The sequence below is a fragment of the Coenobita brevimanus genome, chromosome 63 (genome assembly GCF_032717465.1).
Source record: "Coenobita brevimanus isolate Jiangsu-jjx chromosome 63, ASM3271746v2, whole genome shotgun sequence".
Taxonomy (NCBI): domain Eukaryota; kingdom Metazoa; phylum Arthropoda; class Malacostraca; order Decapoda; family Coenobitidae; genus Coenobita; species Coenobita brevimanus.
The window spans coordinates 28,858,237-28,873,627 of NC_137016.1; the positions used below are offsets into that span (position 1 = coordinate 28,858,237).

The 15,391-nt window shown below is 43.1% G+C and overlaps 1 protein-coding gene across 1 annotated transcript in view; it reads right to left on the reverse strand.

The window, feature by feature from the left end:
• Positions 1-579: 579 nt before the first annotated feature.
• LOC145404491 (cardioacceleratory peptide receptor-like) overlaps positions 580-15,391 on the reverse strand; it is a 149,614-nt gene continuing 134,802 nt past the window's right edge. The window contains exons 5-6 of the mRNA XM_080276051.1: positions 12,831-12,963; positions 580-840 (exon numbers count right to left, since the gene is read on the reverse strand). Coding sequence (XP_080132177.1) covers positions 580-840; positions 12,831-12,963 — 394 coding nt within the window. The remainder of the gene's footprint in view (positions 841-12,830; positions 12,964-15,391) is intronic.

The window sequence follows — 15,391 nt, forward strand, 5'->3', positions numbered from 1 at the left end:
CACGTGGAGAGACAGGCTGACGAATGAGGATATAAAGGAGCGTTGTGGTGTTGATGTGGATGTGATAGGAAGCGTTATGAGGAACACACTGAGGTGGTTTGGCCATGTGGAGAGGATGGAGGGTGAAAGACTGACGAAGAGAGTGTATGTGAGTGAGATGGAGGGGGGAAGAGGGAGGGGGAGGCCGAGGATGAGATGGAGGGATGTGGTGGAGAGGTATATGAGAGAGGGGTGTGTGAGTTGGGAGCAGGGCAGTGAAATGAAGGGGGACAGGGAGACTTGGAGGCGATTTGTTTGTGGCCACCCCAAACGGGATTGAGGCGTCTGGCAATAGATAGATAGATAGTATCACTTGTTACATTTCTTTCATCGCTTCACTTATTACTTTTGCTTTTGTCATCCCTTCACTCGTATAATGTTTTCATTCTTTCACTTGTTGCATTTCAATAGACTTTGTCTGACTTGTTATATTCATCATTCCTTCACAGGCTACTTTTATCTTTTTCATCCCTTCACTTTTTACTGTTTCTCTCGTTATTTCTTCACTCACTAGCTTTCTTCATACAAACTACCATCCCTTCATTTGCTGCATTTCGATGTGTTGGGCGGGGAGGTACAAGCCTGGGCAAACGCAGGGGCAGAAGGAGATCTGTTATTAAGTGTGTTCCACCGACGGGAGAACGTGACGCGGTAACTCTCGGGCGACCTTCTCTCCTCCTTGGGGCAGAAGAGGAGGTAGATGAAGGGGTTAAGGGCAGAGTTTGAGGCTGAGATGATGCCGAAGAGTGCCAGGACGTTGGGGTGGATCTTGTGCATGTCTCCGAACGCCATAATCAGCTCCTGTGGGGGTGAAATTAGGGACTGTAACAAAAAAAAAAAAAAAAACATACTGCAATGACATAAGAATGGATATGGGTAAGCACTCGCATGGCGAACTCACTCACTTACTCGAGGCAGATGGCACGGTGGAACATAATCTTACTCATCTTTGGTCTCCACTCACAGGGTCCCCCACCCCACCACCACGGTGCATTCCCCTTCTTCAAGTTACTCCCAGCGAGAACGGTCGGCTCGCTTGAGGCCTGAGTTTTGCTACCTTCCCTTTTCTTTCACCCCTCCCGCGTCGACTCTTTCGAATGTTACCTTAAGAATAGGATCAATACCTTGGAAACGTACCATGTACCCATATAGTCGGGGTTAGCGTTTATGTATATCAGTCTCATTTTGACACTCGGTCGCACCACCAATATCCCATGATCCTGCGAAGGCATTTACTACCAGAGGAAGTAATTCAAAGTGCGACTTAGTACCTTGTCTCTGCCACTAAGGAAGATAAGGAGCACCAGGACCAAGGTATTACGCGTCTTCGTCCTTCTACACAAATAATGAAAGTGTTAAGCATTCAAAATCAGTGTGTCTGTAACATCATAAGGCAGAACAATGCGAGGGAAAATCTCACCAAGTGACCCATTGTTGATATAGATCAAAACACACGATAATGCAGTTCCCCCAAAGCTCTTTGTCTCCACCACCTGTATAGATAGACACAAGAAGCCACCAACTGCCTAGACCATGATGTTGGCCCAGGAAAAGCAGATATTAGGACTGCAAAGGAGAAAGTGTGGGTAAAACTATAACCCCTCATGGCAGTAAGAGTGACGAAATTGGAGAATGTAATGTCAGAGAAATTAAAGTGTGCAAAAGCAAGATGGAACGGAGTTATGGACCGTACGACAGAAGACGGGATGAAATTGTTATACACTGTAATGGACCCTACCCTTCCCATGCATTAGTGTGAACCAAAGTTATGAATATGATGAAGTGAATGGCAGAACAGAGACAGTGACACATAAAGGATGAAACTGGTTTTAGTAATACTATCTGTCCGATGATGTTTATATATTTTTAGCTGAGTCGTATTTGTTCTTTGCTTATTTTAGCTTAGGGAGAGAAATCATTTTAGCTTAGAGAGAGAGATCAGAATATGAAAGGGGTTAAAGGAAACTTTTTCTAAACTCGTCACTGGAAAATTTATTTTCTCTAATGTAAGTAAATCGCCTGGAGGTAACAAGAACAACATACCCTTCAAGATCCATGCCGCCATTATTATCAACACCCAGAACATCCCTCCTTATAAGTAAAAAAACACACCTACTCGTGGACCACTACCCAAACAGGTCACTTTATGCTATGACGCAGGGAGTCAGAAAAAACAAACTTCTGTACATAGGCAGTCCTTTCCACTCGACCACAACGCAACCCCCTTTGCTCCGTAACACTCACTTACCATTATCAAGAAAACGAGCAATTCCACAATCACAGAGCCGGATGGCTTCAGAAGCCTAAATCTAAATATGAACACACAGTATCAAGACCCTCGCAAACATAAACAACTACTCATATGAACTTTGCGGCATTCAGAACATCTGGAAACATTGAACAACCATCTCTATACTTATGTCAAACAAGGACCCAACAAAGTCATCTCCGTACAGACCCACAACACTACTCTGTACACCATCCAAGATAATGACACCCAGTTCTTAGCAAAGTCACACCTCATGTCCCCAATACAGCACTTCCTCACAACAAGGTTCTGAGAACCACATTTCACAGACACCTTGCAAACCGACCTCATACAACACTCATCTGACGGCATAAACTCCGCGCAACCCTCAACACGTACGCCATTTACGACAGAAGACATTAGTAAAGCCTTTGATGTCATCCCCGATGTAAATTAATCACCAAAACCTACATTACACACATGGAGAACACCAGAAAATCTCGGCCTGCCAACTGCTTATATGGTATACAACAGGTTATGGTGTAGGGCAAGTTATCATGAACACGATACTTTCCTAACTGAGTTGCACAGGGTTCCGTTCTTTCATCTACACTTTAACCTCTACATGCATGACATTTCCACACCACAGCCACCCACAAACGTTGCCTCTTATGCACATAACTTTTCCATAATAACCTTTAATTAAATCGCAGACTCAGCCAGCACACTGCAACCAGACTACCCCACCACGCTTCAGATGTGGGTAAAGGACAACTGACTTACAATCGCTTAAGCCAAATACACCACCACACTCATCACCAGCAGTTATCATAAACACAGATGCTTCCCTAACATCACACGAAACAGCGTACCTCCATTAAGATCCCTGGAGTGACATGACAGTGGACTCACCATCAGAGATCAAATGCAAGACATCAAGAGGCGGTGCATCCCCAGATTTAACAAATTCATGGCACTTGCAGGGCAGATTTTGGGTAATAAAAACGTACAATATTATTAGACCAGCGATATCCTGTGGCTCCCGGGCATGGATCTCTATCGTATCTAACACCCACAATAATGTCACCCAGACAAAGAACAACGCCCCGAGTATCATCACTGGGAACACCAACTCTAGACCACAGCTTACCTATATTTTGAAAGTAAAATTCTTCCCGTTAGAGAATATCTTGATATGAGAGGCAAACAATTCTTTGTGGCAGTCTGTGCTAACACAGAACACCTTGTCATTATATGAACGAGCCTCAAAACACAACTAGACACAGAACAATTACCGTACACTCGTTACTGGCCTCTCTTCAACAACATCCCACCTCCAGACATTCCAGCTTTGGCAGTGAAGAAATACTTACAGCACACACGTATTTCACGTACAGGACAATATAGCACTTCGATCAGAACACTGTAGTACAAGCTTCCTCCTCCTCCCCTGCTCCCGACATTTACCCATCAGAGGTATCCTTAACCCACTAGCTCCCAGTTTTCCTGCGTGAGAGATTGTCCTGGAAGAGTACCAAGCGTGCTGCCTTCTGCCTATCGGCTCATAGCCGCAAAGCTCATAGTTCCATACCCCAGGGTTCCCTTCTTTACTAAGTTTTGAAAATGCCCAGTTCCGTCCTGTACCGAGGACACTGGGCGCAAATGGGTTAAATAGAGTTGATCGATTACACTAAGCTAGGAGTAGATCAGAACTTCACTCAGGCCTCCTCAGTTATCAGCTTTGATTTGAGTTGGGTGGAGCCACAGATGACACGTGTTCCGCGTGTAGAATAGGTCCACACAACATAATACACAGGAAGCAGTGCATAGCATATACCACACTAAGATACAGACACAATAGCAACGGTGAAAGGAACGTATGGTGTTCAGCCAGGCAAACGGTCACAACAACGTCCTCGGAGTGAAGGGGTTAAAGACAAGTTTGGTGCACATAGTGGGAAATGTGAACGGGTCTTTGGCTTATAGTATAAGGTGGGAAATATGAAGGAATTTCGTGCATAAGAGGAAATACCTGTAGCGGAAGTTTATTATTTCAGAAAAAAATGACAAAGTATACAACTTAAAACTGGAGAAAAATGAGTATGTAGTTGGTAAAAAATGGAAAATGAACTCCCATTTTCGGTTAGAGCCATACAGATGAACGCGATTTGATTTAAAAACTGAAAGTGAATTTGTAGATTGGTTTAAAAGGGAGAAATGAATACATAAGACAACTTCCAAAAGAAAAAAATGTGTACAGGTATTTATTGTAAGAAAACAAAACTGATTAAAATATGTATTATATGTGATATAAGAAGAAGAAGTCGCAAAAAAAAGGTAAATGAATGCATAGCTTGAAACATAAAAGAAAAAAAAAAGAATAAGGAATTTTCAAAGAAGTAAAATGAATGCATCGTTTGAACCATAAAAGAAAAAAAAACTGCATAAGTTGGTGCATGAAACGAAAATGTACAAGTGGTATTGTAGATGAAAAGAAGATGAATGAACAGTGTGGTTTGTAAAATGATTATGCTTTGGATTTTAAACTGATAGAAAATAATTATATTGGTATTTAAATAGCAGAAGATTAGGCTATGTGTATCGGTATAAACGGAGAGTTACCAGGTACCGGGTATTTGATAATACTGTATATACATTGAAAAAGAATGTGTTTTTGGCCTATAGAATGAGGAATATGAAAAAAAAAAACTTATGTATAGTAGGAAAATAAAGGTGGTAGGTGGGGGGGGGCTCATCGTCCATTCACTTGATGTGGTTTCGCCTATTTCTTCCTTCTGTCTGTTATTCTTTTTGTGTCTGTCCTCACCCCTCCCTGTGTCTCCCATCTTCCCTTTCACAGATTATTACTCTTGTTTCCACTTCAGGTGAGACTACACTGTTTGATGTGCTAAATGGTTTCCTGTAACTCAGGAAATCATTTACGTCGCTGGGTGGTAACTGTATAACCAAGTATCGGGGTGATGTGGAGTCTACTATGGTGCCCCCTGGTAACTGGGTGGAAAGTAGCAAATGCGGCGTCCACCCAGGAACCAAACCTCCACAATAATACCTTAGCCTCGCTATGGCGAGATGCTGTCATCGGCATGAGACATCTCAGCAGAGGCGGTTGCTTGCCTGCGGCTGATGGGTCTGCTTGATCAGACAGACTGGAGTAGCACAACAGAAAAAATGTATGTTGCACTTTATATAAATTGAAAATAGAATATATGTTGGCATATAAATGAAGAAAAAGATTGTGTATGCTAACACATAAAAAGTAAATGTGCATGTTGGTATATAACTGAAGAAAGATTTTAAATGTTGGTATATTAATGGAAAAAGTTTGTGTACTATGGCCTAGAAATTAAAGAGAATGTGTGCGGTACGTCCATAACAAAGTAAAAAAAAAAAGTATACTAGCCTGGTGCATAAATACAAAAGATACATTAGTTTGGTGTAGAAATGAACAAGAATACATGTTTTGGGATATGATGTCAAAACTATTATGAATTTTGGACTGTACGAAGAAAATGAATATTTATTTAGGTATGTAAACAGAAAAGAAGTAATGTATATTAGAGAAAAGAGAAGTAGGCTGTGGATGCCGTGTTAGTGAAGGGGATAACAGGTGTCCATCTCGCCACACACCTGTCTCCCTTTACTCAGCCAAACCTGCCTTACCTGCTTAGTGTTATTAGTGTATTCTCGTCAGGTAGGGAAGTTCGTAAACACATCTTCTTTACTGATTTATTTTTTTGGCTATGGGTGGTTAATATCCTTTTGTACTCTGTTTTTGCAGGGTATGGCAGTGCTTAAAGGATTTATACAACACAGATTTGGACAGTAAGGTGTAACAAGCAAAATAAACCGCATAGGAAAAGGTTTTGGGAGTTTCCTTTACCGACTACAATACGGGCCTAAGTGAGTGGGGAAGTGAGAGAGAGAGAGAGAGAGAGAGAGAGAGAGAGAGAGAGAGAGAGAGAGAGAGAGAGAGATCTTAACCCATGTACCTTCATAGTGGTATATATTAACCCATTCAGTCCCATGACGCATTATTTTCGTTTATTCTTGGTACCTCCACGCAACTCTACTCAGTTTAGGAAGGACTGAAACAGTGAAGAAAATAAAGCCAGTATCTAACTCGTGCAGTACAGAAAGTCTCTCCAAAGCTGAGCTAAATCGTCTGGTAGCGGCAGTGACTACCTCTGACGATTACTAATGAATACTAACTACTAATGACTACCGCTAACTGCTAATGACTACTACTAACTATTAGTTACTTCTACTAACTACTAATGACTACTACTAATGACAACTAATGACATCCAAGGTTTGAAGGGGATAAATAGGGGTGAGATGAGAAAGTTTACCCTGTCACCCCTTCCACAGGACAGATTTCCTAAAGCTGAATACAATCGTCTGGCAGCAGCAAGTATAAACTAGAGGCCCCCCCCAAGGGGGTAATCACAGCAGCCGCGAGCTGATACATATCTAGCGGGGCTCGGAATATGACCGTGACCTTGACCTACTTTCACCAATTTCGAACTCGTAGGAGATTTTCATCCCTACTACACACCTGTAAATTTTGTGATGACATCTTGAGCGGCTGCGAAGTTATCGCTGTAACAGACACAGACCTTGACCTACTTTCACAAACTGGAACTCGTAGGAGATTTCCATCCCTACTACACACATGTAAAATTTTGTGATGATATCTTGAGCGGTTGCAAAGTTATCGTGCTAACAGATACATACATACACACAGACAGACAAATGGAAAACAATACCAGCTTCGCTATCGCGGCTGGTAAAAACAGAGGGTTAGAGGAGACCACACTATAACCCATGACCACTTCACCGCAGGTCAGCCTAACCTGAAAAAATTCGCTTTGTAGCAGCCAGAATAAATTAAAGACGTTCGGCTGCTGAGAGGCTTAATGGAGATTTATGCTATTCCATGGTATGAATAAAATTATCTGGCTGCGACAAAACAGGTATAAAGGTTTTAGAGAGATGCGGGCGCTTCAGGGCCCTAATATGGGGCTTTGCTAAAGGCGGTAAAGTTTGCGGTCGTGAAACATGTCTTTCAGTACTTTAATATAAAGCTTCACTAGAGTCGCAGTAGTCTACGGAAGTGAAGCACCTTGTTTTACGATAAAACAAACGAACAAACATTACTGGTAGACAAGCGGACAGTAACGCTCATACAGATACTCCCGCATCCGAAAAAAGTCTCGTACTGAACGCTTTAATGAAGAGCGATCCCCCAATCTCTCTTTCTCTCTCTCTCTCTCTCTCTCTCTCTCTCTCTCTCTCTCTCACCTGAGCTGAATAGTTATAACCAATTTGCATGGCTGATGAGGTATAGAATACGGTGGCTCAAGAGATTAGAGAGAGAGAGAGAGAGAGAGAGAGAGAGAGAGAGAGAGAATTCTAAATACCTTCCGTACCTGGATGTTCCTTGTATGTTATTCCTACCACCGCCATATTATTTTAGTCAGATCTGGTAGTGTCAAGATTAATTACAATATATATAGTATTGTAAGGCCCCCTTAAGCCTCATCCGTATAACCCTTGAGCTATATAATTTAACACTTCACCTGTGTAACATACTGTAGTGCCTTATCTGTCTGCCATGTTGTTTTTGTAATTATTTAATCCCGGTCTGTCTGACCGAGAAGACCCGTCAACTGCAGGCGAGCAACCGCCCCTGCATTGTCGTCCCCGTACAGTGAACAGATGTTCTTGTGGCTGACAGCGCCTCGCCACAGCGAGGCACGGGGAATAATGTGGAGGCTTAGTTCCTTAATGGACGCCGCGTTTCCGTCTCTCTATCCAGTTAGCAGGGGCACCATAGCAGGCTCCACTTCACCCCCTGATCTGCTTATATGGTAACTACCCAGCCTTGTAAATGGTTTCCTGGTTTTACAGGAAACCATTAGGCTTGATACTCAGTGTAGAGCCACCTGAAGTGGAAAGAAAACTAATAGAAAGTGACAAGAAGGAAAGGGAGAAATAGGCAGAGAGGAAGGCATACATAGAGACAGTGAAAAGGGGGAAGGATGAAATAGGCAGCACTATGTCAAGTGAGTGGATGATAGCCGCTACCTTCTGCCACCTGTATATCATGTGAAATATGAAATATATAATATAATCTCACCTGTGTAGTCGCCACCACCTACCACGTGTGTCATGTGAACTGTATATTATAATCTCACTATAACACCTCACCTCTGTGGCACCTGAAATACTTAATGTTGTTCCTGTGTAACATAGCACCTGTACTGCGTCTGAACTATAAAATTTAACACCTCATTTGTATAAAAAGCAACCTCACTTGTATAACACCTCGCCTGCACAGCACCAGAGTTGTGTAACTTCACATCTTACCTGTGACCACCTCACCTGTACAGCATCTAACGTGTACAACATTCTAACTTACCTGTATATCATAACATTTCACATATTTAAAACCTCACCTAAAGAAGCCTTACGTGTAACATCACACCTGTATACCACCTCACTAGTGTTGCACCTCACAAATATAACAACTTACATTGTTTTTTTATGTGCCCGCCTCTGGGCATAGGCTTCACAGCCTGCTACCAAGGCCCAGTAGTCCTTCTGCATACCATACACGTCTACATGTCACCACTTCGGCGCGAACACCCACCGTCCATATTGAATACATGCTAAGGCTGTCTCATAGAGGACTGCTGTATTGGTATTAGTGGGGGCGTAGGCCTATAGTAGAACACCTCACCTGTATAGGTTTATAACGTAAAGCCACACTTACATAAAGTAACACCCCGCCTGTACATGTGGATAGCATAATACCTCACCTGTACAACACGTGTTCTAACGTAACGTCTCACCCCTATAGCATAACACTTGGATAGCATAGCACCTTCATAACACCTGTATAGCACCTGCATAAGTTCTCACCTGTATAACATAACGCCGCAAGTGTATAACATAACACTCCTGGTATTTTTTTTTTTTTTAAATGTGGGGAAGAAGGAACCAAAGGCAATGAGCTCGCAAAACTGTTCCTTCCAAGAGAAAAACAAAATACAAGAGAGAGCCAAATTCAAGATCCATTCATATCGAGATGCCTTGACACACTGCGTTTGAAAGACTGGAGATCATAGGAAGCAGGAAATACAGACAGAGGGAGACAGTTCCACAGTTGATTGCGTTAGAGAGTTGGACAGAAAAGGGGTGAGAGTTTGCTGCTAGACGGGTGCTACGCGCCCGTCGTAGAAGTGGAGGAATGCATGCAGACAGTTCAGAGGAACAGTGACCAATTGAAGTAGCGATAGAAAAGAGATAAAGATGCAACACTGCGGCGAAAAGACAGAGGTTGAAGGGAGTCAGTAAGAGGGGGAGAGTTAATGAGACGAAAAGCCTTTGACTCCACCCTATTGAGAAGAGCTGTATGTGGGGAGCCTCCCCACACATGAGAGTTGTACTCCACACAGGGGCGGATAAAACCTCTGTATAGAGTCAACAATTGTGCAGGGGCAAAGAAGGAACGGAGTCGGCCTAGCACACCCAATCGCTTGGAAGCTGATTTTACAAGAGATATAATATGATCTTTCCAAGACAAGTCCCGAGCAAATGAAACCCCAAGCATGTTCAATGATGATGCAAGATTAAGCTGAGTATTATTAAACATAAGTGGGTATACCTGTGAAAGATTTTGTCGGGTTGATAGGTGCAAAAACTGAGTCTTTGATGCATTAAAAACAACCAGATTATTTTTACCCCAGTCAGAGATACGAGCCAAGTCAGACATTAGGTGTGCCATAGCCTCATCCCTTGCCTGTTGAAGTAACTGCTGAGATGGACGTTGTGGGAATCGAATGGAAAGGTGAAGGGTGGAGTCATCAGCGTATGAATGGATAGGGTTAGATGTACAGCTTATAAGGTCATCGATGAATAGAAGGAAGAGAGTTGGTGATAGGACAGAGCCCTGAGGTGCACCACTGTTAACAGATCTAGGAGAAGAACGATAGCCGTCTACAACAGCTGATATAGAACGACCAGAAAGAAAGCTAGAGATGAAGGCACAGATAGAAGGATTGAAACCGTAAGAGGGCAGTTTGGAAATTAAAGATTTATGCCAGACACGATCGAAAGCCTTTGAGATGTCAAGTGCAATGGCAAAACTTTCGCCAAAGTCCCGAAAGGAGGATGACCAGGAGTCTGAAAGGTAGGTGAGAAGATCGCTTGTGGAGAGTCCCTGACGGAACCCATACTGACAATCAGAAAGAAGGTTGTGATAGGAAAGATGCTTTAAAATTTTTCTATTAAGAATAGACTCAAAAACTTTTGATATTTAGGATGTTAAAGCAGTTGGACGATAGTTAGAGGGTTGGAAAGGGTCACCCTTCTTTGGGATCGGCTGAATGAGAGCAAACTTCCAGCAAGAAGGAAAGGTACAAGTTGACAGACAAAGGCGAAAGGGTTTGCCCAGGCAGGGTGTAAGCACAGAAGCACAGTTCTTGAGAACAACAGGAGGGACTCCATCAGGCCCATATGCCTTATTAGTACTGAGGCCAGCAATGGCAGAAAATACATCAGCTGAAGAAATTTTAATGTTAGCTATGAGGAAGTCGGAGGGGGGAAGTGATGGAGGAACAGCACTGGAATCGTCTAAGGTGGAATTGGAGGAGAAAGTCTGAGCGAAGAGATCTGCATTATCAGTAGAAGAAATAGCTACAGAGCCATCAGAGTAGAAAAGAGGAGGGAAGGATGATGAGGTAAAGTTGTTAGAAAGGTTTTTGGCAAGGTGCCAGAAGGAGCGAGAAGAGTTCGAGTTAGAGAGTTGAGAGCATTTTGTACAGATGAAATTATTTTTAGCAGAGCGAAGAACAGACTTAGCACGATTCCGGGCAGAAATGTATAAAAGATGTGATTCAGGGGTGGGTTGGCTCCGATACCTATTATTATAGGCCCTCTCCTTGTTGCGGACAGCATTAGAACAAGCGTGATTAAACCAAGGCTTTCACGCATTAGTCAAAGGATATGAGAAAGGAATGTATGCTTCCATGCCCGAGAGAATAACCTCCGTAATGCGCAAGGCACACTCAGATGGCTCACAGCCATGGAAGCATTAATCATTCCAGGGAAAATCAAAGAAGTACTGCCTGAGGGCCTCCCAATCCGCAACTCCAAAGTGCCAGAGACGACGTTTTTTTGGAGGGTCCACAGGTCGTACCAGAGCGATAAGACAGGTTAAGGTGATAAGGTTGTGATCGGAGGAGCCCAAAGGAGAGAAAAGATTAACAGTGTAAGCAGAAGGATTAGTTGTAAGGAAGAGATCAAGTATGTTGGAGCTCTCTCCAAGACGGTCAGGGATACGGGTAGGGTGCTGTACAAGCTGCTCTAGGTCATTAAGGATAGAAAATGTGTAGGCTTGTTCACCAGATAGATCAGTGAAAGGATAGGAGAGCCAAAGGTAGTGGTGAACATTGAAATCTCCAAGAATGGAGATTTCAGAGAAAGGAGAAATGGATAGAATGTGTTCCATCGTAGAAGTAATATAGTCAAAGAATTCTCTTATATAGCGTAACACCTCGCCTGTATGACACCACCTCAGTAGCAACACCTTACCTACATAACATAGTATCCTACCTCACCAGTATAACACCTCACTTGTATGCGTAATACTTGCATGTTACCTCGCCTGTATAACACCACCTGTACAGTACCTGAACTTTACAACACCTCATCTGTTTAGCGTAAGACTAACATGACATTATAATACAGTGTCACCTGTACGACGCGACACCTCACCTGTATAACGTAACACTTCACATGTGCACTGTAAAACCTCACCTGTATAACAACACCTATTGTGAATAACGTGACGTCTTACCTGTATAAGGTAACCCTTACTTGTATAAAGTAACATCTAACATGTATAACGTAAAACCTTGCCTGTATAACGTAATACCTCACCTGTATAACGTAACATGTCACCTTAATAACGCAACGTCTCACCTGAATAACGCAACATCTCACCTGAATAACGCAACATCTCACCTGAAGAATGCAACACCTCACCTGTATAAGTTAACACCACACCTGTGTAAGGTAACACCATATCTGTATGATGTAATAGCTCACCTGTATTAGGTAACACCTTACCTGAATACCGTAATATCTCATATAGAAGTTCACGTGTAAAAAGTAACACCTCACCTGAATAACTTAACAGCGCACCTGTACAGCCCACCTGTATAAGGTAATAACTCACCTGTTTAAGGCTACTGTACACCTGTATAGAGTATCGGCTCACCTGTATAGAGTAACACCTCGCTAATCTCACTCGTATAAGTTAACACCTCACCTGTATAACACAGCACTTGTATAACACCTCAACTGCATAACAAAACCTAACCTTTATACCATATCGCCTGTATAAAGTAATCTCACCTCTACGAGTATAAAGTACCACCTGTAAACGTAGCAGCTCACCTGTATAACATGTCACCAATATACCATAACAGCTCACCTGTTTAAGGTAACAGCTCACCTGTATAACGTAAGGTGTGTTGGTGAGGAAGAACGCGAGTGATATCACGATGGTCATGTTAAGCGTCTTGGTCTTGGCCTTGGCGAGCAGACTGTTGGTTCGCTGACTTTCACCGCCTTCACGTTGCCCGCCCCTGGAGAGTAGGTAGGGGATCAGTTGAAGAGTGAGGGGGTTGGAAGGTGGGGTCAGTGAATTTGTTGGAAGGGTGAAGGAAGGAGTTGGGAGGTCAGGGGGGAATTAGGAGGCTGTGGGGGATCAAGGGGTCAGGGGATCGGTCAAGTAATGAGGGTAGGGAGTCAGTGGGAGGATCCTAATGTCGGTGGAGGGGTGGGAGATTTCAGTGTAGGGGTGAGGATGTCATTGGAAGCTTCATCGAGTTAGTGTGGGGGTGGGGGAAATCAACGGATGGAATGAAAGTGGTGGATGGGTGAGTAGAGGGTGATGGAGTTGAAGCAAGGATGAGAAGAAATAGTACAGGGATAAGAGGGTCAATGGAAGGGTCAAGAGGGTTGGTGGAAGTGGAAAAGAGTCGAGGGGACCGATGAAGTGGTGGAAAAACTTAGTGGAGGAGTGAGCAGCGTTGGCAGTATAATCACCTATCCTTCCCACTGTCTGGTATCACTGTTTTCTGTTTCATTATCTGTGTCTAACGCTCGTATGACTTTTCCCTGTTTAGGACTGTTGCTTTCTGCTTCACTGTTTGTGCCTTGTATCAGTCCTGCCCTCCTCCTAACTCTTCAGTAACTTTTCCCTTTTGGTGCAGTATGAGGTGGGTGAACGGACTGCATGATAGAGTTAGACTAGGGAAGTAAATGATGGGCTGAAATGACAGTATATAAAACATGAGTAAGGAGTGAAAGCAAGAACGACTGGTGTGAGTAGCAAAATGTGGATTGTGAGTGAGGAACATATCATTGATGAATGAGTAAGGAATGTAAGAAGGGAGTGTGAGTAAGGAATGTAAGTGATGGATGTCATTTAATGAGGTATGTAAGAGAAGACTGTGAGTGGAATGTAAGGGAGGAGAGTGAGTGAGGCATGTAAGAGAGGAGTGTGAGTGAGAAATATAAGAGATAAGTGTGAATGTGGAATGTAAGGAAGCAGTGCGAGTGAGGAATGTAAGAGATGACTGTGAATGTGGAATGTAAGAGGGGAGAATGAGTGAGGTATATAAGAGTGGAGTAAGAGTGTGGGATGTAAGAGACGAGTGTGAATGTAGGATGAAAGAGATGAGTGTGAATGTGGGATGAAAGAGAGTAGTGTGAATGTGGAATGTAAGAAAGGAGTGTGAGTGAGGAATGTAAGATATGAGTGTGAGTGATGACTGTGAAGGAAGGAATAACGAAGAACTAGCACCAAGCCATTATATGGCACTAAGGCTGGCGTTGAAGTGGTCTTGGCGTGAAATTGGTGGAAGGGAGAAACAGTCATCGTCAACGGGTAGTCCTTAAACTATTCACGTCATGAAGCCAAATCTCTAACCCGATAGGAGGAGAGGGAAAATAAAGGCCGGAAGACACACGGAAATATCAAGAAGAGAGATAGGACTGAAGAGATAAAGAGGACAGTAGGGAGAGAAAGATGGAAAACAAAAGGCCCTTACTAGTGGCCTCTTACAACAAGCAGGGATGCCGGGGAAGTATTCCTCCCTCCCGCTCTCCAGAGGAGTGGAGAATGTGAGAGATGATTGTTGAGTGGGGAATGTGAGAGACGAGTGTGAGTGAGAACGTATGAGAGATGAATGGTAGTGACGAATGTGAGAAACTGATATTAGTAAGGGATGTAAATGAGGACTGTGAGTGAAGGCAAATGTAGCTGAGTGAACAGAGTGAATAACAGAGTGAAAGAAGAGTGAGGACTTAAAGAGGCGAGTGTGCAAAGAGGCATGTAAGTGAGGACTTTAAGGGAGAGCGACTGTAACGTTGTGAATACAGAAAAATGTAAATAGTGGAAAAAGAAATGAGTATGGATATGAGTGAGGGTTGTAAGAGAGGTGTGGAAGTGAGAGTTAAAAAGAGTAGTGAGGAGAGGATTGAGTGAGAGTGATGAACAGCGTGAGTAGCTGGGGAGTAAAGGCTGTGAGTAAGAGTGTGAGAGAGAGATAAAGACATGATGAGATGGATATTGGTGAAGGGGGTCAGTGAGAAGTGTCAGTGGCAGAGAAAGAGGCGTCACATGAAAACGCCAGCGGGTGTCCAAAGGTTGTCGGCAGCAGGGAGAATACCAAACAGAAATAACAGCCGTACTACGATCTAGGCGGCACAGGAGGCTTCGTAGTACCCCTTCCTTTGGCGATTTATTTTGCATAATGCACCTTAGCATTTACTTGCACATGATTTATGCCGAGTTAGTTCCTTCAGTCCGCTTCCGATCTTTTTATTTTATTCTTGTGACCTGGAGAAGATTTAGGTCAGTTCATGAGAGACGGTAGTAGATAGGGCAGTAGAAGTAACCTCCAATAGTCACTTTATGCTACGAGAGTTTTCATTTTTCAATGCTGAGTACAAACGTCTGAAGATATCAAGAATAAAATAAGCAAACGTCATCGGGCTGAAATGGCT